Genomic DNA, 25191 nt, shown 5'->3' on the forward strand with positions numbered 1-25191 from the left:
AGGTATTGATTCCTCCCCAGTTTGGATCACAGAACAATAGATCTACTGCAGATGCGCACTCACATTTGGAAGATCATATCTGTAGAGGAATTGAAAGCAGACAAATAACAATAGCTATCTTCTGTACTTCTACAAAAAGCCTATGATACTGCTTGGAGATACTCAGTATTAAAAGCAATACTGTATACAAAAGTAATATACTTAGATCACATGCCAGTTTTCAGTATAAACTGTTCAGGGTGGAGTGATGATAAGAAAATGGAGTTCCAGAGGGAAGTGTTCGTAATAGCAATCTCTTTAAACTAGCAGTAAATGACATCATTAGTCAGTTTTCATTCAGAATCAGTAACATTTGCTTGGACAGTTTTGTTATACATAGGATGCTGACTATGTGGAATAATAATGAACGACTGCAACAGATTAAAACAGGTAAATCCCATGATAGAAATTGAATTCATTTTATTAAAAAGAATGACAGGCACAAGTAACTTTGACTTCGTCTTAGAATTGGTCCCTCTTGTTTGTCCCTTGGATATTTGATGAGTAGCTCATATAAACTAGTCTCTGTATGTATAGAATGTTGAGTAACACCAGTTAAAAATTTTTTGTGTGAATGTCCAAAATATGGTTGACAAAGAGTGTCAAGTTTTGGAAACAAATCAGTTTGAAAAAATTTGTTAGAATCTGTATCATTTTCAGTTAACCCAATTGTAAAACTTTTTGCATAGCTATAATGTAATAATTGAAATCCGAATTTAAAGACAAAGTCTTTGGTCCTGGCCTGTGAGGGGTAAATAAATTAGCTCAGTGGTTAGGTTAAGCTATATACAATAATAAAGGTAATCTTTATCTATACAGGAGTACTTACTGCTAAGGATTGTCTTTAGGAAAGTTGAAGGGGAGTTGGTTCCTTTATTTTTCTCTTATTGATCCCCTTTCCTCCCGATGTGTTGCCCTAGGGTCATTTTTATTTGCTGCTCTGTAAACACTTTTCTGTATACTGTATTGTTATTATTAGACACTCATACAATATGCTGAGTACTGCACTATAAAAAATAAATTAAGTACTATCACTTCAGGTAATGTCTAAAATATTGATCCTTTTAAGAAGAAATGTTTTAACTGTTCTAGTTTACCATTTCAATTTTAAGAACAGTTGATATTTCATTTCATAACTGTAATGACATGCTATTGGTTTACATTATGTGGAAAGATGGTTATGCATTTTGATGTCTCTTTTTTTACAATAAAAAACTTGCTAATCTTTTTACAGCTTCATGGGAAGTATCCCACTAGTAATTGGAGTTTTTTGTCCCACTGTTTGAGACCTGGGAGTCGAGATGAACACCGGCCTATTCTGAACAACCAAGTATTACAGTATTTTATTACAGTTGATTATTTGAGGCAGTTTTCACCTTGTTAACCTAAAGATTGTCGCTTACAAGGCTCAGTTGAAGTGTGTGTGCTTTAGCTTGGTACTATTATGTGGTAGTTGGTACTCTCACCTTAATTAGAAGTATTGTATTTTTAAATCACTTCTGTACTGTTCATGGTTCTTGTACAGTAGCTCTTGTGTAAGAGAAAAGGGAAGCTAGAGAAAGTTATGCTTTTTTTGAGGAGAATTGATTTTGTCATGCACCCATGAACGAAGCACATGTAAGGGTAATTGTCAGTAAATAGCATGGTGCTCCCTGGAAATGTTTTGTCACCTTTGCAGTTCGCCCTTACTCATGGATTTCACGATGAAAGACATGGTTGGAAAGGTTGAAGAGGTTTACATTGGAGTAATGATAAAGTGTTGATACAATTGGAACATGCGGATAATGCTGTCTTAGCAGGAAACCACAAGTTTTACAAAACTTACTTAAAAGAGTGCACCATATGTGCAGAGAAATATGGTCCAGTACAGTTTCTCTGGAGCTGGAGTTTAGTAAAAGGCTGAAAAAGGCTAATCAAACAGGAAAGTTACTGATTGAAGTCTGTGAATCAGATAGATGTTGTGGATGCAAAAGTAATATTTATTATTATAGTATGATTGTGTTGCTAAGCAGGCAGGAATTGTGGGATAATGATAAAACTACAGTTGGAAGATTATGCCACACTGTGAATTGAGAATAAAGCTTTAAGAAAGAAGAATATCAGGCATTAGATTGCAGGGTAGAGTGAATACTAAGGACACAATAAGGGAAATTATGAAAGTTCCAAATGTAGATTGCTGGAGAAGTCCTTGGCACCACCCCGAGAGGGATTAGTACTTGATAATGTTAGCTGGGCTCCCCTGGGTACTGGAAGAATCAGAAGACACAGACCTACTTGTATAAGAGCTATGGAGATTTGTGAAAGTGGAAGCAGAAGAAAGGCATGTGTGGTAGAATTTCACAGAGGTCTTTGCATTGCGCAGTGTTGGTCGTAATAACGATCATGACAATAATCTTTTGATGTACTTGAATAATTATGTGTAAATGATAGAGATCTAATGGTAGAATTAGTCATTTGGAGATAAAATTAATCAGGATTTCTGCTAATTTCTGATTCATCAGCATGGTGTTCTAGTTTTGGAAACATTTGTGTCCAGGAATGCTTTTCAAATATGATTCGTTAATGATTAAGAAAGCCTTGGCCATCGCCGGGCACTCAGATCAATTATTTCAGATGACTTTTATGCAAAGAACTTATGTAATTACATACAAGTTCCTTGTTTATATTTCTGTTATTTAAGTTGATAAGGTTTTTTGGACTAAAATTTTTTGAGAGGGCTTAAGTAAATAGGGAGGTCTGGTTTCTACCAAAAAATTGGAAGTACTGTAGTCAAATCTAAACTGATATGGATGACTGGTGGTGGTTACCAATCTTACGGGTGAGTTTCTCAGGACTGGTGTACTTATCAGGCCAGTATTTGTGAGATCTTGTGACTGCAGTTTTGTCACCAAACAGATACTCTAGGTGCTGGAGTTGTAGACCTGTTTTTAATACCCTCATTTTTCATCAGCTGCATTACTCTCTGTCTTTTCAGTTTTCTTTTATTACCTTTTGTCTTTTCCTAATTAGTTTCCAGTTTATTTGATCTTGTCCTATTCAGTCTTTGGTCTCAGCCTACTCCAATTTTCCCTTCTAATTTAGGAGCAAATCCTTGAGGAAGCCACGAAAGTTTAGATATGTGACTTAGTGGTCTTGGTAGATTAGTGTTTGGTAATTTATGATTTATCATCTTTAGTTAATGATTTAAGCATTATAATATTTTTATTCATTTCATATTTGTTTTTGCTCGAAGGACAATCATGATCAGATTTCTCTGTTAATTTATTATATATATGCTTTTATCCAGTGTGCACGAACCTGTCCAGTGTTCTATTTTACACAATAGCAGGCTATGGATAACAGAAACCATTGGTCATAATTCATAAATTGCTAAGTGCAAAAAGAAAAAAGTCGAACTGGGAGACATTATTGACAAAGAATCTGTATAGTGTCACCTGGCAGATGGTTGAATCAGCACCTTTTGCATGAGCACAGTTTTTGGTGCTCTCAGCATGTATTGAGCACACTTTTCTTTTTATTTTTGGCTGAAGGCTTCATTGTCTCCTAGTCCATGCTTAAGGAAGAGTCAGAGTTCTTTCCAAAGGTGGGAGATGAGTTTTGCATTGTTCTTGGTGCTTATCAGTTGCTTTGATGTCTGTTTTATTTGCCAAGTTCTCAGCCATTGTGGGTACGTACTCTGTCCAGCAAGATTGTTCATGGTCACCGTGCATGGTAGTTAACATTTTTATAAATTCATTTTATTGGTGCTGCTTTTTCTCTAGACCTGGATGAGAAACTAATGTGTTCTCTGATATCACTGTTTAAATAAAGACTTCTGGATAATGACTTGTAAGTACTGTAGTTAATGTTGGGCCACTGGGTAAGATGAAACTCCAATTGTATCTTCATTGCATATTGAAACAGCTCAGGTTGAGCATTGCTGGTGATAATGATCCCTATCTTTCACTTTGTGAGATGTGTAGTTTGAGAGAACAGGTACAGTTTGATAGCATTTAGGGATACTGTATGTAGCTCTTGGTTAGGGGCTGGGTAAGAGCAAGGAAATGGCCTTAGTGTTGGCAGAGGGCTATTGCAAATGAACTACAGGTACGTCTATGTTGATAGTGTATCGAGCAAATCCATTATGTTAATATGTTCACTGTAAGATAAAACCAATTAACCTCATGATGTACAAAAGTTCAAATAATACTTTTAAGAAAAGTCCATAATGGAAGAATTAGTTATGAGTGTAGTATAACTTGTTTCATTGTGTCAAGAAGGTAATTCTAGAGGTAGTTACAATTGTTGGCCTACGAAGGTGAAGTACTGTAGCTGCAAGTCTAGGAAGATGAACTTAGTAAAAAAATTTTAGGTCCTGAAAGTGACCATATTGACAAATTACTGAGCTTCTATACTCATGACAAGTGTGAAAACAGCATTATTCTCCACAGTCCTGTCTTAAACCTCCTGAAACCTAACATCTTGAACAAGTTCAAAATACCCAGGTGTCCTATACAATGCAAAGAAGTCACCAATTGAGGCCACTCTGTAAGCCTCCTATATGCAAGATATAGAACCCTAAGACAGACCCTCTTAAGCTTAGGGAAAGTATATGCACAATACTAACCTATGTGTTGCAACTTTTTTAAGCCACAGATATGGCCAGTGTGTTCCAAAGGTTGTCAGTGTTTTTTAAGATTCCTGTAATTTTGTTCTTCACCACCACATTGAGATCCTCCAATCACTAAGAGGCAGTGGAAGAAGTCTAGTCATGATACAGATTTGAATGATGTTCACTACTAATAGTTAATTAGCAGTCTCATCTACCCAACCCCCACCACTACCCTAAATGTAGCTCAACCTCATTTTAAGAGCTGTCACTGGTTCTCCTTCAGTGTAAATGCTAATTTTTAGAGTGTTTTGCCTGTCTGCCCTCAGTAATAACTGCTTGTGCAAAATATGGGTTTGTGAGTTTTTTTAAATATTAAATATTTAGGTTTTATATTTTCACTATCTTGTATCACATTGTGAAAGACATGTAGATTAACTGGATCTTGATGGTCATAAGTGGCCTAGTGTTTCTTTGTAAAGAATGTTAGTTTGGTTAAGTCTGGTAACATTTCTAAATGAAATAGACTGTGACTCTTAGAATGCTTATAATTTCACTTGTTTTGAGTAATTTCATATTATTTTTATTTTAGTGAATGCTAATTAGTCACTTTCCAAAGCTGCTGTGGAAAATTTGTATTTTAATAAAATAAATCCCCTGTGACAGACAAGAAATTAATCTAGTGTACAGTTTAACACTACAGGGAAGACCATTGGATTTGATATTTGGAAATTGACAGGCTGTTACTAACAGTGTTGCTCTTTTCACAAATGAACAGATTGGGGGTAAATTGCATAGCCAAAAATGTTTAACTCAATTATTTTTGAGCAGCTTTTTTTGAAAGCCTTCGATAATAGTACAGTATAGCATGTAACTGAATTGAGATAAATGCATATTTTTTATTGAGAAAATTATTTTGATTTTATCTGTGTATGATATAACAGCTATGACCACCCAGTGTTTTTGCAATCCTCACTATATTGTAGTGCCCTGCACTTTAGTGTTACAGTGATTGGCTGTTTTCTCTGTAGTGTAGAAACAGTATTAATACATGGCAAGCACATATCTAAATTTAATTTGGTGTTGGAAAGAGAAAAGTTAATTTTCCAAGTTTATTTAGTTTTTATAAGTATCATGGATTCTCCCCACTTGAAAGAGATTTGTATTCCTTTATCTGACTTCCCTTTCCTCACACTCTATGGGCAAAATCTTTCTCTTTCCACATGCATGCTGCTTACTATTTGGTTTCTGCTTTCTGAAGTGCATGTTATCTGAATGATTATATTAATTGCTTGCATTGCTATTCAATTTCTATCAATCCAGATCTTGCCATTACCTATCTCCCAATTCAATGTACAGTATATTGAAATACTTTTCAACTGGGATTTAAAAACAAACAGATGCTAAAGTATTTTTTATTACTGTATTTGTGTAGCAGACAAGATCTTGATAGTGTAAATTTAAGAACCTACTTTTAAGATATTCGAGATTTTTCTGATGTTGGGCAGAGGTGCTTATTCTTGTAGGTGAAAAAATACACCAGTGGCAGGTTACAGAGTTTATTTCAAACAGTTACAAACAAAGTTAACAGTAAAACCACATGGGTACACCATGTAGTAACAAAAATAAGGGCGTCACTATGCACAGTATTCTGTGTGTTTTATCATAAATAAAGGAAACTGTATATATGTACATATATATGTGTATACTTGTAATAAATATACATTAATGAGCTTATGCACACAAAAAGATTTCTCTCCAGTACAATTGTAGAGTTTAGAGTAATTTAAGGGACACCAGTTAATTTTTTATTAACATTTAACATCTATGATTTATTCCACAGATGATGAAGTAACAGTTCAGGATTGCTTACTTATTACTAACTTTTAATTTCTGAATTGGTTATTATTATTACTCTTCAGAATGAAGCAAAGAAAGTAAGGGTTGTAAATAAGTAGTACAGGCTCTCTTGAGCTTACATGTAATAACACTGCTAGGAAGGTACCTCATTCCCTGTATCAAGAGTAGGAGTGACAGGCTGCTATTACTGGACAGTATTGCAGTGTGGTACTTGAACAGCTTGTGGTTGCCGAGTTCTCCAAAGCGAAAAAAGCAGACACAAGTTACTTGGGGTACAGACAGAAAAGACACTAACGGACGCTTCCTGTTGGAAAAGCACTTACAGAAACATTAAGTATCAGGATGTCATCTGGTGATGGTCTAAGTCATGTTTGGGTCATCCAAAAAATTCCCTGCCTCACCCAGGAAGAGCATTAATGAAAACTTTTTGATGTGACTGATTACTCCAGGTATTCTCATGATGATAAACAAGAACTCCATTGTTTGCCTTTATTACCATGTGGGTAAGGCCCTTTGAAAATCACTTAATGCAAGTAAAATCTCAATAACCACAGTTTGAATGAAAATCTGTAAAAGGAAGGAATGGCCCCAAAAAAGACCTGTGGAGGTATGGTCAGAGCACTTGGCAAGAACTCTCCTTCCTTATTCACTATTAAAAAGTTGGTTTCTGAATTCAAGCAGACCAGTGACAGCACAGATGATGAACCTTCTGTTGGGACATCTTGAAACATCCCTAATCAAGATAACTATTGTAAATGCTATTCATTGAAGGTTTTTGGATAAGAGATTTTTTTCTTAATCAACATATAGTCAGTGCATAAGCATCAATGCTGGCTCAATGAGCCTGCTGTCTTTAAGATGGATACCAGAAATTTTGACACCAAACTATTAGTTGGCCAGATGGGTACCTTAAATGTTTTCACTAGAATAGATGATGACTCGGTGGATACCTTGAATGTTGACGCTAGAATAGGAGCTGATGAGTGTGAAGACTTCCTGGGCACTTTTGATGTGTTTCCTTTGATCCAGACAGTTTAACTTTTGATGTGCTTCCTTACTGATCCAGACAATTTAACCTACATAATACTAACCCAGAATGAGACATGGGTTATTGCTTTACTTACCCAACATTCATGGTACTACCCAATCTCCCCACAATCTAGAGGACCTTTTAGTGTAAATTAAAGAGGTTTGTGGACAATTACAGGCAGCAACAAGTGTAACTGATATACTAATGCAATACAAAAAAGAATATAATTTCAGTGAATATGAAAGCACCTGGCCTAAAGATAAGGAATTAAATCATTAATGATATAAAGTATAAGCCAAGAACGTACTGTACTGTACTTAGTGAAAATAGGGTAAATACAAAGCCAGGTACCAATAATTCCCCAAAACAACACAAGAAAGTAATGTAGAACACTGCACATTATTCTTCATTGAAGTACAGCAAACAAAAAGAAAGTGGTTAAGACAAACAGGAACTCACTTCTGGGCCACTGACTTATGCAATGATTTGTTAATTATAGTTAGCAAGTAACACAGCAATAAAACATCACCAAATGATAAAAAATTGTGAAGTTATACACAGAATTTTAAACTCATACTAAAATGAAGGAAGGACTGACTGCCAATGTGCAAAATTCTCAGGAATAATGAAAAAATTTATTCCAAATTATACGCATTAGCCTCAGCTGTAAAAACTGACAATTTAAGATAACACAGGCAACTGATCATCATCTACTAAATGATGAATTCACTCTTTTATGTCAGTTAAATGAGCACAAAAGTAAAGAAAAGTTGAAATAGTGATGATATGAGGAGAAAATGGAAAAAGATTAGTAGTGAATGCTTGAATAGCAATCCTGCAAAGTAAACACAGGGAAAGTGAACAGAGCTGTTCACATGCCCACAGAAAGTGAGGCCATGTTCATGCAAAGTGAGGTTAGTTTTACAAAAAGTGAAGCTATGTTTACAAAAAGTGAGGTTCGCTTCACAAAAAGTAGGGTTAGGTTTACAAAAAATGAGGTTAGGTTTATGAAAAGTGAGGCTTCGTCCACAAAAAGTGAGGTTAGGTTTACAAAAAGTGAGGTTCATAAAAAGTGAGGTCTACAAAAAGCGAGGTTAGGTTTACAAAAAATGAGGCTGGGCTAAGTGAGGTTAGGTTTATAAAAAGTGAGGTCAGGTTTAGAAGAAGTGAGGTTAGGTTTACAAAAAGTGAGGTTAAATTTATAAAAAATTAAGGTTAGGTTCACAAAAAATTGAAGTTGGGTTTGCAAAAAGTGAGGTTAGGTTTAAAAAAAAGTGAGGTTAGGTTCACAAAAAGGTGAGGTTAGGTTCACAAAAAGTGAGGTTAGTTTAGCAAAAAGTGAGGTTAGGTTTACAAAAAGTGAGGTAAGGTTCACATAAAATGGGGTTATTTTTACAAAAAGTGAGGTGGTCTACAGGAAAGTGAAGATAGGTTTAAAAAAAAGTAAGGTAAGGTTCACCTGAGAATACAGACTTCTGTCTGACAGACAATAGTATACAAACCTGGAAACGAAAACATTTAGGGGACAAACTTTAGGCATGTAAATAACTGATTTGGGTTGGAAACATTGAAGTATTTTCACGAGTGATGCTCCCATCCAATACGCATCTCTGGAAGGTTTTCCATCTCTATTCCCTATCTGTTCTTTCATTTGCATTAGTGTTACCCAACAAAAGTATCTTTTTTCATTCTCCAAAACCAGAAATATAATGGGGACAACTAAAAATGGACCAGTTGGTATTACTGTATTATGATTTTTTTAATTGTAATGTGAGGGAAGTCAGTGTATCACTACATCTTCTGTGTTATGTTATGTGCCAACTGGATGATGCCTAAGAACCTATCCAACATCTTACTTTCACATGCTCTAATTTTTTAATCATTCAGACAAATCTTATGAGATGCCAGAAAAGTGATGTAACAGTCTTATTAAGATGCAATGATATATAATATAATGATAACTTACTCCTTACCCTTCATCCTTACCCTTCACATGAGCCACCATTTCTAATCTTGTACAGTATTACCATAAATTTCCAATGATGATTTTAGTAGGAGAGCTATGCTTACATTCTTAAGTTCAGAGAGCACACCTGAAAATCTATCTTTTCTTTTCATTTGTAATTTTCAGTAATAACAAAATGCAAAGTATCTTATTTTTTTTTTTTACATTCAAAGATAACTGACAAATGTTAAATATATACTTGTACTTGTATAAACTGTTGTCCTGTTTTGTTTTGACATTAGTTTCATATATTCTACAGCAGGGGGATGGTAGATTTTTAAAAAATATGGTTGAACAGTAGGTCACCTTCATATTGGTTTGGAAAAGGATACATTATTTATATTTTTAGGACAGGGAATATATATTAGTTTTATGCTGAAAGAATTTTAAGTACAGTGCTAAGAGCTTTATTCCTTACGAAAACATGGGCCTCAGACTTATTTTTTCTTATCTTATAAAACAAGTCACATTTTGTTTTTTTTTCTACAGTTACATGCATGCTATGATGCTGATAAAGATGAGTATGTTCACCATCGAGCTGTGCAGGCATTTGAAACTCCTCAGTTCATTCGTTCCAACAGGAGAGATGAAGATGTCCTAATTTTTGCAGGAGATTTCAATGTCACTTCAACAGATTTTGCATATGGACTTATAAAATGCTATGGAAATTTGGTTGATACATATACAGAAAGTCCAATAAAGGTAAGATAATGTATTTTGTTTTGTCATGCAAAACTTACGACAAGAAGAATTAGTGCACACGTTAGATCAACTTTATTTTTTAGTTGGCCCTTTGCTTATGACCCTTCAGTTTATAGTTTATAAATTAATTGTCCTTATTTCCAAGTTCATGGCTTGTTTTGCTAGAGATAAAGTTGTTATCCATTTCATGGAAATCGTGAGTTACTGAAGTATTGAAGTATGTGTAATTTAGTTAACATTTTCAGGGTAAGTAATTGAGAATTTTAACGATGGGTTATTTAACATTTTAGTGTCTATGCATTTGATAGAACAATTGTGCATTTACTACAGTGCCTCAAGTTTAAACTATTACTGTACTTCACTTCTGCTCAAAGGAACCTAGGAGATTTTTTGGACACTTGGTTTTTTACCTTTTTCTGTCCCCAAGTGCTTTCTAGCCCAGTGGTACTCGTAGTATAATCTTTTGCATCCCTCTTCCTCAATAGAGATTTAGACTAATTTTGATTGATGGATTTGTCTTGACTCAATTGAAGTTTTTAGAATAAAATCATTTTTCATTCGAACCAGTCAATCGTAATTCTACTCACTTTCTAGCCCCATCACTTCAGCTGTTTTTCAAGTTCCATGCAAAAGAATAAAGCTGGTTTTCTTTTCTATGAATGAGTCAAAGGTGCACAATCACATACAGTCACTCATTAGCTTTTCTGGCTATTCTCCTTAAGAAATTATATGTTTTAAGAATACAGAATTGCAATTTGAAGCTAATTATGATTGTATGAAATATTATTTTAAAAGTTTAATTTTTCTTTTCAGCCACATGGATCAAATGGGGAAACTTGTGAAACCCCAAACAACAGCTACACAGCTGTGAAAGCACTAATGGAGAATCCCAGTGGTAACAGAATCGACTACATATTCTATCAGACTGCACCTGGTCATAAGGTACTGTATGTATTACGTATGAAGACAAAAAATTGAATTTTTTCATATTTTTTATTCCTCTCAGATGGGGTAGTGCCATCAGTGCACCTCACAGTGCACTGTAGGTATTACTTAAGGTTCTCTGTGGCATCCCTTCAGCCCATAGCTGCAACCTCTTTCATTCCTTTTACTGTACCGCCATTTACATTTGCTTTTTTCCATCTTACCTTCCAACCTCTCCTGACAGTTGTTTCATAGTGCAAGTGCAAGGTTTTCCTCCTGTTACATCCTTGAAACCTTTTTACTCTCTGTTTCTCTTTCAGCACTGAATGACCTCATAAGTCCAAGGGCTTGGCCTTTGGCCTAAGTTTCATATTTTGTTCCTATTCCATTCCATATTTTGCATTTGTTTTAAAACCTTATTAATCATATATAGTAATCCCTCAATCATTCACATGCCATTAACTGTGCCTTCCCAGTTTGTGCATGTGCGTGTAGTTAAATGTATAGTTAACTGCACTAACTGGTAATAGTGTGAATGAATGTGCAAAGTGAAAATTGAACTGTTGAGATGAGAGTGCAAAAAATATCTTTGCTTTGCCAGGTTAACTAGCTGAGCATTGTATGTATGGTGATTAGTTCAGTGAGAATATGGTGTGTTGATTGGCTTATTATGTATGAGAAGTAATTGGAAGACAGGAATGATCAAGTGCGTTGGTGTTGGTTGAAGGAAATTTGCACACTGAATCAGCCTCAGTTCATCATCTTGTTCTCGCAGTTGTTGTCACTGACTTTAGCTCTACGGAGTGTTAACAGTTTTTTTTACTGTGTGTAGTCTTGTTGCATTATTGTCATTTTTAAGTCAGTATGTTAGGGCAAATTGTACACCGTTTAGAGTACAGTACATGTAATTGGCTAATGAAATAGATGTAGCATACAGACGCCACCGTACTTATAAACGAGTTACTTTCTGGAAGGCTGTTTGTATTTTGAATTGTTTGTAAGGTGGTTACTGTACTCTTCATGCCTATTTAAGTACAGTATGACATAAAATCAATACGATACAGTACTGTACATTTTTTCATCTCAAACACAGTACACTTTACATACAGTACTATATGTTGAGAATAAGTGTGCAAAACAAAATTTGAACTTAGGTAAAGGGGAGTGCTGTGAACACAATTTTAATTTGCGATCCCGTTTGTTTGTATCTGAATGTTTGCAAGGTGAATGTCTGTAAGAGTGAATATGAATAACAGGGGAGCCTAGTGAATGTGAAATATGTTAGCACTTATATCTGTTCTACCATATAATTTTCATTCAAAATTATAGGTGTTTGGGTCATTGTATTTTTTTTTCATTGTGACCCTGTACCTACACATTATCTGGTTTGCAGCAATTGCATACATCATGTACAATACTCATGGATTTCTTATGTTAGGTGGATAATTACTTGATCATGAATATGTAATTCCAGTAGGGTAGGCTACTGTTAAGAAGTTCCAGAATGACAGTTTGTGAGCTGGCCATATTTTTTGGTCATTGGGTCTTTAATTTACAGTACTGCCTCCAGGTACATTGGTTCATGTTTTGGTGTTTTTGACTTTGCTGTGTTTTTTGTTAAGAATAGCAGGAAAAAGTAAACATCATCATAGATTAGTTTATACAACTTTATTTCAGTTAGCAACAAATGTTAAAATGTCATGAAAGTGCAAGAATCAGTCAAAAGCAAAAATCAAAACATAGAAAATAATATACAGTAATACAGTATATGAAATGATACACAGTAATATAATGTACAATGCACAGCCATAAAAAATCTTCAGAATATTAGCAAAATAGCCTCATGACATTCAGAAGTGTATACAGTAGTTCAATCCAGCATTTGACCAGAGAAATGGAAAAATCGGTAGAAAAGTGCAAAGCCACTTCGAAACAAATACATACTGCATTAAAATATATAAAATAATATATAGCATTGTAATACAGTATGTACAGTATACAATAATTTGAATACTGAAAAATATTCATATTTTCTTATATACATGAAAGTCTGTAATATGTCTAGCATTTGGCCATAACGCAGTGCTGGTTTTGGCAGTGTATTCAGATGTAATGTTGGATACGTGAATGCTTAGGAAGGCTAACTGCTTAGGCAGGCTGCAGATGTATTTTAATATTTTTATTTAGTAAAGCCTTCCCCACCCCACCTACTTTGCCAGAATTAAAATTTCTTTCATTATTTCTTTGAGGAGGTCCTGTGTTAAATTCAGCCTAGTCATTTACACATTCTGGTCAAAGTTTTTCTGGCATGAGTTTATTACCTCAGACTTGATAGCTTTCACAGCTCTTTTGATGATGTTTTTAGTATCATCAGTTTTACGTAAATCTTCTGTATCTTACATTATCTTTAATGGGATAATTTTTCAGAGACTGATTACTTTTTACCTATAGAATAAGGACTGTAATGTCATTAATGGCAGGCAGCTACAGCATATGAGTCTGCAGAATGTACAGTAGTAAGCAATTCAGTCTTTTCTTACAGGTTCTTCACATTCCTTAGTCACTTGGTAGCACTTTAGCAGCACTAGGAGCTTTACATTTTTGGGTATATAGTGTTGATGAAACAAACTTATGTTTTTATGTAAGTGACTTACCAAGTAATTACATAGCTATGAGCTTCCTACCTGCAGCAGCCTAAAAATTAAAAATTCGTGGTAGTGCTAGCTTTTGTTCTGGTGTAGGTATGTGCCCTGCCCACTATTGGGGACTGTGAGGAACAGCTAGGCAGAAAGCTTCAGTTCGTTTTCTGCCAGCTTCAGAGTAACATCGGTGGTTTTTGGCGGCCTACTTCATCATATTTTGGATGGTTTTCCGGAGCCTTCGTGAAGTATGAAAACTCTGTTTTCATACTAATGCACGACTATTATCTTCTTGGTTAAACTTGGTTTAACAAAGCCTTGTTATGACTCTCACACAAAGTGTGTGAAGTGCAGAGGGCAAATTTGCGATGGGGAAACTACTTGTTTAGAATGTAGAGATTGGAACAATAAACAATGGAAAGTTTTTAGGTCTCATCAAGACAAAACGGATAAAGACAGGAAGAGAAAGGCAGCTGTTATGGCCAGAAATAAAGCCAGCTTAGATCCTGTAGAAGTAGCAGATCTTGTAGAAGATAATTTTTCTCTTCTCCTAAAATTCCCGTATCGTCTCCTATCCTTAGCCCTTTTACTCCTATTCCATGTACTATTGTTCCAGGTTCCTGTGCTTCCGATCGTGACACCATTGCCAGCCTCGAATCAAAGTTCGATAAAAAGTTAGAGTTTTTAGCAAACACAGTGATGGAGTTGGGTTCTTCTTTTAGAACCTTCATGGAAAAAGGCAATGTCCAAAATGTTAGTTCAGTGCCAAGTGGTGAGGAGGCGGCTGCCTGTCCCACTGGTGCTCCAGGACAAAGGTCCTTGTCCTGCTCCCCAGCACTGGGGAGAAGACATACCAGAGGTCCAAGGGAGGCCAGGGGAATTTGCCCACGGACAGTTGCCCCTCCGTCGAGCCTGTTGTCCGGTCCCAGGCTACAACAAAGCACCACTGGAAAGGTGCCTCTTTCAGTGCTCACTGTGTGTCATCGGATTCGGAAGGCCCTTTGACGGATGTGAGGCGTCAGCGGCATAGACCTTCTGTCTCTTGACCTTTGAAGAAACTCCGCTCTGGCAGACAGTTCCCCTCCTCCTGCTAAGAAATGCAAGGAGGCTAGTGTTATTCCTAAGCCCTCCTGCAGTTTCGGGTGCCTCCTTCCACTTCCTCTGCACGTCCAACTCCATCGGTTTGGGACAGTCTGGGGTCCATCTCTTATTTTGATTGTCCAGTCTTGACTGCTAAACGTTTTGAAGAACCTCTTAGTCATCCTTGTTTATCAAGATCCCGTCTTGCCCTGGAACGTCCTTTGTCTCCTGAATGTGCTACGATGGCTCCTATTAGACAATCTCGTTCAACTGATTGCTCGACACCGACATCTGTGCGTCAGTCGACACCAGTTGGGCCTCAGGCGCATTCTTCGACTCAAGAGGACTTGTCGCTCGCTCCTGTTAGACAGTAATTAGATGACCTAATGTCTTTCTTGAAAAAGATCCAAGCTGTCGCCAAGCCGAAAGACATGGCCTTATCGCTAGTTTCTTCCAATGATGAAGACATAGGACAGGACTCTTCCCCTTCATCGTCCCACTCTGCCGTATTAAAATATTTTCTCAACAATTTACTGGATTTCTTCGCTCCTGCTGCTCCGATATCTCCTGCTTTGACTTTCCTGATGAGGAAACTTCCCTCAGACAATGTGAACCTGCCGAATTTAGTGCCCTCCTCGTTGGCAAAGAAGGTGCTCTGAGAGATAGGCATCTGGCTAGAATCAAAGAGGGATCAGGGCAAAGCAGCTTTTGCTTTTCCACCCTGCAAGTTGGTCAAGAGAAGCTACTGCTTTTATGAAACCGGAGAAGCTCCTTCTTTGGGAGTTTCTGCCTCCTCCCAGGGAGACTTCTGTGGCCTAGTAGATGTGACACATCGGTCAGCCTTTTCGGCATCGAAAGTAATGTCCTCCTCCCCCGAGCTAGACCATCTGACCAGGAACTTATTTAAGATTAGAGGTGAATAGTTTCCTTGGCTGGAATATTGGCACATTAGCCAAGAAAATCAAGGATTGTTCTTCACGGGCAGAGGATTTCGCGACAGACTGGTTGGAAGTACTTTCATGTGCCAATAAGGCAGTAAGGGACAGTTCAGCAGAAGTCGGCTCTGTTGCTCTCTCCTGTAGACAAAGCTGATTTGTTCCCTCAAGACTTAGTGCAGGAGGTTTTGACATCACTTCAGAAGAAGTCTGCAAATGATATACTGGCACAATCCACCAAACATCCCAGAGACTCTCCAACCATGACTAAAAAGTCGTCTCTCCCCTCCAATCCCACCCCTTTTGTGGAGGAAGACAAAAGCTCCAACCCAGACCTTGCTCGAATCTGCGACCTCCTTCAAGATCAATTAAGAAATTGACCTTCAAACCAGCAACCAAAAAGTGAAGATCTAGTCCTTTGCACTCTGGTAGGAGCCAGACTGCACCTCTTTTAGAGAGAATGGAGTCGAAGAGGTGTGGGAGCTTGGGAGGTCAAGGTACTGAAAGAAGGTTATGCCATTCCTTTCGAGAACCCTGCTTTGGCCAGATCACCAATTGTGCTAACAGCGTAGTCAGCGGACTCCGAGAAATTTGGACCCTTTCTTGAGAAGTAGAATCCCTTGTGTGCAAGGGGGCAGTGGAGTTGGTCAAGGACCAAGAGTTGGAGGAGTTTTACAGCAGGCTCTTTGAAGTTCCTAGAGCATCGCTGGGCTGGGGCCCCGTTCTGGACGTCAGTGCCCTAAATCAGTTTGTCATAAAGATGAAATATCACATGGAGACAAATCAGTCAGTAGTAATGTCAGCCATCCTTCAGGGGGACTGGATGGTCACCCTGGACATGCAAGATGCTTACTTTCATGTTCCAATACATTGGGATTCCAGAAAGTTTCTGCAATTCATGTTCCAAGGGAAAGTTTTCCAATTTTGGGCCCTGTGCTTTGGCCTGTCCATGGCCCCACAAGTTTTTACTTGGATCCTTTCCCCACTTTCCAAATGGCTTCACCTTCTTGAAATAAACATCTCCTGCTACCTGGACGACTGGCTGCTCAGGTCTCTGTCAAGAGAGAAATGTGCGGAAGACTTATTGAAAACTCTTTAGGCAAAAAGGGAATTAGGCATTTTGATAAACACCCAGAAGTGGCAGACAACTCGAACTCAACGGATTCTCTATTTGGGAATGACTCTGGACTCCGACTTTTCTCTCCCCCGGAAGAGTCGCCTCCTGCTTCAATCTGTCAGAGAGTTCCTTTCTCTTCAATCATGCTCAGTGGCTCAAGGGATGAGGCTATTAGGAATGTTAACCTCAGTCAAGAAGTTTGTGAAACTAGGCAGACTTCACATGAGACCACTCCAGTTTTATCTAAGAGCGAACTGGAGTGGGAAAACACAAGAGGGCTCCTTCGTTTTTCTGATCAGATCAGAAATCAAACAGGATCTTCAGTGGTGGTCGTACGGAGACAGACTTTGCGTAGGGGAGTCCCTCTTTCCAGTGAGGCCCAACCTAGATTTTTACTCCGACATCTCAGGTCTGGGCTTGGGAGCTCATTTAGGGAATCACGAAGTGTCAGGAACATGGTTGGAAGTGTTGAGGAGTTCCCATATCACCATGAAGGAACTGAAGCCCATTCATCTGGGTCTCCAGCCATTCTTACCCTGGTGCGCGGCAAGACAGTAACGATTCACATAGACAATGTGACAGCACTTTCATACATCAGAAAGCAAGGGGGGAGGACCCACTCGTTCTCTCTTTGCAAGGTGGTGAGGGAACATCTGCTCTGGGGAGATCAGAACCAGTTGTCGTTGCCGACTCGATTCATCCAAGGAAAGATGAATGTTCTGGTAGATGGTCTGAGTTACCTTAAACAAGGCCTGCCAACGGAATGGACACTGGATACAGAATGGACACTGGATCCTTTGGTTTGCAACGACCTATGGAGGTTGTGGGGCAAACCATCCATAGACTTGTTCGCGACTTCAAAGAATCACAGACCACCTCTCTTCTGTTCCCCCATCCCAGATCCCCTAGCTTGGAAGACAGATGGTATGCTCCTAAATTGGACAGGCCTCGATGTCTATGCCTATGTCTCGATGACTCTTGTCACCTCCTTTTGGCCAAGGAAAGAATGGTTTCTGGACTTGATACAACTACAATAGATTTCCTGAGGCTCCTGTCACAAAAGCAGTCGCTGCTCAAACAGCCCCACTTCCTCAGATTCCATCAAGGATTGTCCGCTCTGGCCCTGACAGGTTACAGACTGTTGATAATCTTGTCAGAGCGAACGAAAGGGTTTTCGAAGTGAGCGGCAGAAGCTATTGCGAAATGCAGACGTCCTTCTTCTAACAAACTCTAACAGTCAAAGTGGGCAGTCTTCAGAGGATGGTGCAGGCGCCCTAATGTCTCTTCTTCTGAGGCCTCTGTCAGTCAAGTAGCCGATTTCTTACTATACCTGAAGACATACAAGAAACTTTCTACCTCCATTCTCAAGGGACACAGATCTATGCTCAGTTCTGTGTTTAAACACAGAGGATTAGATCTGTCCTCTGATCAGGACCTGTTCGACCTCATTAAGTCCTTCGATTCCATCAAGCAACCAAAATCAAATGTGATCTCTTGGAATTTAGATGTCATCCTGAAATGGATTTCAGGCCCCCCCCTTATGAACCTCTTTGCTCTGCCTCTCTAAAGGACCTAATCAAGAAAACCCTCTTCTTGATAGCGTTGGCTATGGCCAAGTGTGTTAGTGAGATTCAAGCAATTGACAAGAGAATTGCATTCTCACGGGGAGGCGCAGTTTGCTCCCTTTCGCTTGGATTCCTGGCCAAGAATGAGGACCCTTATAACTCGTGGCCTTGTTTGTTCTCCATCAAGAATTTAATGGACATTCTTGGACCAGAGGAAGAGAAGAGACTACTATGTCCAGTAAGAGCCCTGAGATACTACCTTCAGAGGACTGAAAAGATCAACAGTCCTTTTTGAACATCCTCTGGTGTTCGGTCAAAAACCATTCCTGTCCTCTCTCCAAGAATGCTCTTTCCTTTTTTCTGAGGAATCTGATTACCGAATCTCATTCCCAGATTCAAGAAGAAGTTTTACAGACTTTTAAAGTGAAAGCTTTCAGACATAACATGTCTCTTTTGAGTGTCTGCAATCAACCTTCTGGAGGTGCAAGTCTGTGTTTGCTACGCAATATCTCAAAGAAATGGAGACTGTTTTCGAAAATTGCAGCACATTAGGACCTTTATCTGTGGCTGGCATGGTGTTGAGAGAGGAAGCATAAGGAATCTTCTGTCCCTCTGCTTTCTTCGCCTTAAATCAAGGTGTCGAGTTTCAGGAAGCCTGGGGACACACTGTGTCTGGAGTGCCTGCCCATTTTTTTTATCAGTATGGGTGATGGTTTTAAGTATGGTGTAGGTAATAGTGTTGTGGTTCTATTCTGGTCTACACCCAGGGCAAGGGCATCTTTTGTAACTTTGCTAGCCACGGGTGTACTTCCCTCACTACAAAGTTCACACTCACTGCAGGACAAGAGGAGCGCCAACCAGAGACAGTACCTATCTACAGGTAAGGAACAACAAGTATTGTCTCAATGCTGGCAACTTTTCTATGTCAGATTCATTATCTTGTTTAATGTTTTGGTATAGATCATGTCCAATGATCCCATCTCCTTCCAATGTTGAATCAGCTAGTAATTACTGTACTTGGTAAGTCACTTATGTAAAAATGACATTTTTATATACTTACCAAGTAATTACATGATCAGAGCCCTCCCTCCTCCCCTCTTTTGGACATAAGGGCACAAACGAATTGAAGCTTTCTGCCTAGTTGTTCTCACAGTCCCCGATAGTGGGCAGGGCACATACCTAACACCGGAACAAATGCTAGTGCTACTGCGAATTTTGAATTTTTAGGCTGCTGTAGGTAGGATGCTCACAGCTATGTAATTACTTGGTATGTGTATATAAAACTTTATTTCATCGTAAAAATGTCATTTTTAGGACAAAACAGAATGTTTAGAAATTAATTTTTTCTATACAAACCATTTAATTGTATGAGGTGTTCCCTCTTTCGAGCCAGAACGTCTTACTGTCTCTTATCAGTCGCACAAACAGTGAGGTTAATGGTTGAGACATACCTATGTAAGTGTGTAGAGGGTTTATGTATGAGAGACTACCTTGTCGGTCAAATGAAAGACTAAACCTGGGAAGATGTAGGACAGAAATATATTGAGAAATATGGTTACTGGGTTTATATGACAAATTTTTTTTGTTTTATAAAAATATTTTCTATCAGATTACACTATAACACAGTACCTGTTATGTTTTTACCAATATATTTTGCATATAAAAATCACTTAGGTTAAGAAATTAAGTAATAAAGAAGTAATAAACTAACTTTTTGTTTTTTCAACTGTACATACTGTAGTTTTTTTGGTTTCAGGTTAAAACTAAACTGTGTGATCAGCCATGGCCACAGAGAGTCCCAGCGCAAGAATTCAGTTTCTCAGATCATGAAGCCGTTCGAGCAACTCTTACCATAACTCCAGTCAAAGGTAATTAGTTATTTTGCCTTTCTAAACAGAATGTATAGTGTTCCCAATGTTTGAAGATTTTTTGAGAAATTTTTTATTTCATGTTGAAATGACATGCTTGGAGCTTCTTCAGTTCCTTTGGGAATCATGTATGAGCCACTTACAGCAACACTTGTTGCTTAACTTAGAGGGATTCAATAATTTCCTAATGGGTTGCAAATTTATTTGTTAGGTTGCATGCAAAGAAATACTGTTATAGCCTTTCTTTTACCAGATGGTGACACTGATGAAGTCCCTTTGGATGCCAAGTATGAAACAGAATCCCTTCTCAACAGTTCCGCAGCATTTGAGGAAGGGTTGAAAAAGGTCACATCCAATCGTAAGTTCTACTTGACTCTTTGTGTCCTTGTTTCTCTCTTGCTAATCATAAATATTGTCGTGCAGGCTTCATGCAGTCTGGCATCAGGTGTGCCATTCTTCTTGGACTTGATGCTTGTCTTGTTCTCTTTCATTCTCATGTACATGATATACATGGGATTCACGTTTTACCATCTCGAATTCAACGAGGTGCAACGTGCAAAGCAAGGCATTGAGTGCGACCTGGAGAGGTTGCGGATCAGGAACGCTCAGACATTTGAGGAGGAAAGAAAGAGGGCACTCACAGGTATCAAGTGACTCGCAGCTGGAAAGCAGGAGACCAAAAAGGCTGTTTAAGCAAGAAAATAAGCTCAAATTCCATTACATCACGTAAATCTTTCCTATGTTTGTTTACATGTTGTAAGTGTTGCTTGTGATTCAAATCTGAAAAATTATCCTAGTACAAGGTAGTAATGACAATATTGAAATGTATATGTCTAAGCTGTTGTTGTATGTCTTGTAATATTTAAAGTTTATATTATCACAGTAGTGTGTTTCAGTATTTATTGTGTTTGGATTTAGCCCACAGTTATTGCTTGTTAAAACAATTACAGTTTAAATGATACTGCACTTCAGATAATTTTCTTCTGTGGTTTACAAGAAGTATTCTGACCTTTTGTCATCTAACAGTTTAGGAACTATTTATGGCGCAATAATAATTATCTTTAGATAGCAAAAAAGTAATATTTTTCAAAGAACAGTTTTATTTTGAAATAGCTACCTAGAATATTTAAGAGAGTACTTATTGCCCACAGAGTACAGTAGTCTGCACCAGTTAAAAAGACTTGACACACACACACACACACAAACACAAACAATATGATGTGATACGCAGCCAATCTGCTTTAAATATTTTGGCTATATATGTGCTCTATAGCAGTGATACATCATGGTAGCATTAGACAGAGCTCCATAATCTGCAGACCAATGTAAGCTAATGACTTCTCTAGCTCTTTTCTATTGTATATATTAGATCTATTTTTGTAATCTTTGTAGTGTTAATAGCTCAGTTGATATCCCTTTTACATCAATGAGTACATAGTTCTATAATGTATGGCTGGATATGCAAAATACCATACTAGTCTAGATGGGGAATCCTAGTGGGTGAAATTTATATATTTTTAGTAACATGCACCAATGCCAAAGTGGGTTCTTTGAATGAGTTACGAAACTGTCAACGTTTCATGTGTTTTGTTATTGTGTTTGTTGTGTAAGTGTTACGTATGTATGTTTGATATGGCTCTTATGAGATAGCACGTTGGAAATCCTTTTAATTGTCTGGCTGTTTTGTGTGACTTATAATAATAAACTACAGCTACTGTCTTGGACCCATGAATGTCTTCTATGATGTAAGAGATGTTTACTTATGTTTGATATGAACTTTGATTAATGTTATTGGTTACCACTTGATAATTGTTAGCCGTGGAAGACTGGGAAGTGTAAACCAAGTAACTTTTGCACACAGCTCTGTATTTAGGACCTCCTTCTCTTTGGAAAATTTCAATGGTAACTAGGACTTGGGAAATACATGTGTTGTGCAGTTGCCATATGTATCTTTTTTTGAAAGTAAAAATAGCATTTTAAGTTGTATGTACTGAGGAATGTTGGTGATTACATATCTCAACATGTAAAGAACTTGATGTTGATGAATGGCAGCAGTGCTGATATGGGGAGAATCATGTTAATGAATATTAGTACTTAATTTCTATGATGTTAAAAATAGTGGAAGCATGCCATTATTACCAAGCAGATAATACTATAGTATAGAATACAGTATTGAAGAGTCAGTCGTATGCTAAGAGCAGTAACCAAAGCATCTTATCCTATGTTTGTGTAAATTATGGTAATTGCTTAAACATTGGGCAATGTGGGTATTTTTTTTCTAAAGACACCAGCAGTCAGTATGTTCACAAATATTACATGTGAAGTTAGTATGAAGTTATATTCTGATGCATTTAGAGAATTATTTTGTGGCTGAAAATTGTGTGTAAGATACATTACCTTCATTCTTACTTGAAACAATATTTTCGGCTTAGGTAATAGAATAATTCTATTATTTTGTGGCTGAAAATTGTGTGTAAGATACTTTGCCTTCATTCTTTCTTGAAACAATATTTTCGGCTTAGGTAATACAGTATAGTAATTATTTTGCGACTGAAAATTGTATGTAAGATACATTGCCTTCATTCTTTCTTGAAACAGTAATTTGGGTAACATAGTAAGATAGTCCTTTAAGGAATCAGTGTATCCGTCAAAGGGTTACTGAGATGAAATTCCACTAGAAGTAGATAAAATCAGTGTAAACAAAGTCTATTTGGTTGTAAATCTATTCCTAGTTTTCATGGAACATACTTTAAAGTTAAGCGCATTTTTCTGACCAAAGAAAATATTTGGTTTCTATGTATTAATTTGGAGGGAACAAATTGTTTGGTTTATGCTTTTTAGGTTTGATCTCCACCTCAGAGAAATTTTGGGCATTTTTGTATGCAAATTTATTCTTTTCCTTATGTTGTTAGGGCATTTGAACTGTGAAGCGCAAAGATGTTTGTTATGTATTGAATTCAGTGCAGGTGTAGTATTTCAGTGAAATGAGCAACGTATATAAATGTTCCTTTTTATATTCTTCCTCCTATGTGATATTTTTTTTATTGTACAAAGTCTCTAGAAAGCCAAGGAAAGGAGTACCCCATGCTGTTGAACTTCAACAATATTATGGTCATTTTCATTGTATTCTTGTCACCCAATTATAAATTGAGAAAATCTTTTATTGAAAGTATGAGTCGTCTGGAGAGAATAAAATTCGTATTGGGAGTGTTTAGAAGGTTCTGCTCATAAGAAGGAACTAAAGTCATATTGAGACAACTGTATTTGTGAAATCTTTGTTAAAATGCTAATCAGATTCATAATTTTATTGTTCAACAAGGTCATACAGATGTTTATAAGTTTTATTTTTAGTGTTTATCATGTGAGAAATGCTTCTAAAGTAGGGAAACTCAAAACATTGGCGTTCCCTACTTTGCCTTGTGTTTACTTTCATTAGGCAAGATATGCACGTAGATTAATTTGGAGACAGGAATACATGGATTAGCCTGAATAAATAATATTGCAGAAATTTCATGTGAGTTACTGAAAACATACCTTGCCTTCTCTCTGTAGGTGGTTTAAATCCTTTTTTCTTTACATAACTTAAAATTAATGTACGTGGCATCTCTTTAGCTAAAAGGTTTATGTATGTTTCTCTGATATTTTGTAACATGATTAGAGATTTATTAATATATATGCATGGCATTGGTTTGTTATTATGTTCGTATAATGAATTATTTTAGAAATTGATTTTTTGTCATACTTTATTTTGTATCAAGGTATAAGTGTCGTAAAGGAATTTTTCCATTTTATAATCAGTATCCTAATTATATTTCATTCGCTAATGTTAGTATGTATTGTGCAATATTCACCGAAAGATGAACCTGTTTACCAAAGGAGGAGCATGTATGAAAAGCAACATGTATACCATTCCCCTAAATGATGCATGTTGATGTTTTATTATCGCTGGCTGAATTAATTTTCATGTATCATTCTGTATGTATACACTTACACATACAGCCCTCACCTATAATGTGCGTGTTCATATAGTGTGCGAATCACTTGGTCCGTAAACTCTACCCCTCCTTTGTTTTACATCCCTTGGATCATATGGCATGATATGATGTCAAAATGGTGAGCCTGAAAAGTGGTCAGGAGGCCAAATGTGGCACTATTCTGAGGCTTACCCGTTGAGCATGACAGCTCCCCATCTACTGAGGGAGTGTTTGGTAAGATCATCAAGGGAAGAGAGAGGTGTGTGATGTCATGGCATAGGGACATCAATGTGTTAAACTGCCCACCTGCTGCTGCGCAGCGCAGGGATGGTGTTGCTTTGGAGAGATACTCAGTGATGCTACTTCAGGTGTCGTGAGAGAAAGAATTTTATTCATTTTATGCCTGTTTCTTTGTATCCCAGAGCTACTTCATGCCTAAGTTGACTCCCTCAACATGTCAGAAAAAATCTATCAGCCATACAGTAAAGTTGGAGGTTATTAAGAAGAAGGAAGGGAAAGGGAACACTTTTTGGACGTGAGATTGGGCTGGCAGAGTCAGCAGTGAGGAAGATATGGAAGAACAGGGATGCCATTAAGAAAGCTGTGAAGGTGTACAGAGTGTTTTAACACTTGATGGCTGAAGCAGAGTTAGGCTCCTTTCACACTATGCGTTTTTAATCCGCTGCCGCAAGCGGTGTGGATCCGCCTTTATCAGTCGACTGATAGATTATATGAAGCCTTTCACACTAGAGCGGAGCGGATTTTTCGCCGGAGCGGCACCACCTTGCATGAGCGGTGCCCCACTGGCTTTGCGCGGATCAGTTCCGCAGGCGGTGACAGTTGGCTATCATGTTCAATACGATTC

The 25191-nt window shown here is 37.5% G+C and overlaps 1 protein-coding gene across 2 annotated transcripts in view; it reads left to right on the top strand.

Moving 5' to 3' along the window:
- LOC136828790 (putative neutral sphingomyelinase) overlaps positions 1 to 24802 on the top strand; it is a 40720-nt gene extending 15918 nt beyond the window's left edge. Inside the window, exons 5-9 of one of the 2 annotated variants that reach the window (XM_067087014.1) lie at positions 1274 to 1369; positions 10012 to 10224; positions 11038 to 11166; positions 20241 to 20352; positions 20606 to 24802. In XM_067087014.1, coding sequence (XP_066943115.1) covers positions 1274 to 1369; positions 10012 to 10224; positions 11038 to 11166; positions 20241 to 20352; positions 20606 to 21006 — 951 coding nt within the window. In that variant the 3' untranslated portion in view covers positions 21007 to 24802. The remainder of the gene's footprint in view (positions 1 to 1273; positions 1370 to 10011; positions 10225 to 11037; positions 11167 to 20240; positions 20353 to 20605) is intronic. The other variant, XM_067087015.1, reaches the window with a different exon arrangement.
- Positions 24803 to 25191: the final 389 nt, after the last annotated feature.

Source organism: Macrobrachium rosenbergii, chromosome 43, assembly GCF_040412425.1.
Source record: "Macrobrachium rosenbergii isolate ZJJX-2024 chromosome 43, ASM4041242v1, whole genome shotgun sequence".
Lineage (NCBI taxonomy): Eukaryota > Metazoa > Arthropoda > Malacostraca > Decapoda > Palaemonidae > Macrobrachium > Macrobrachium rosenbergii.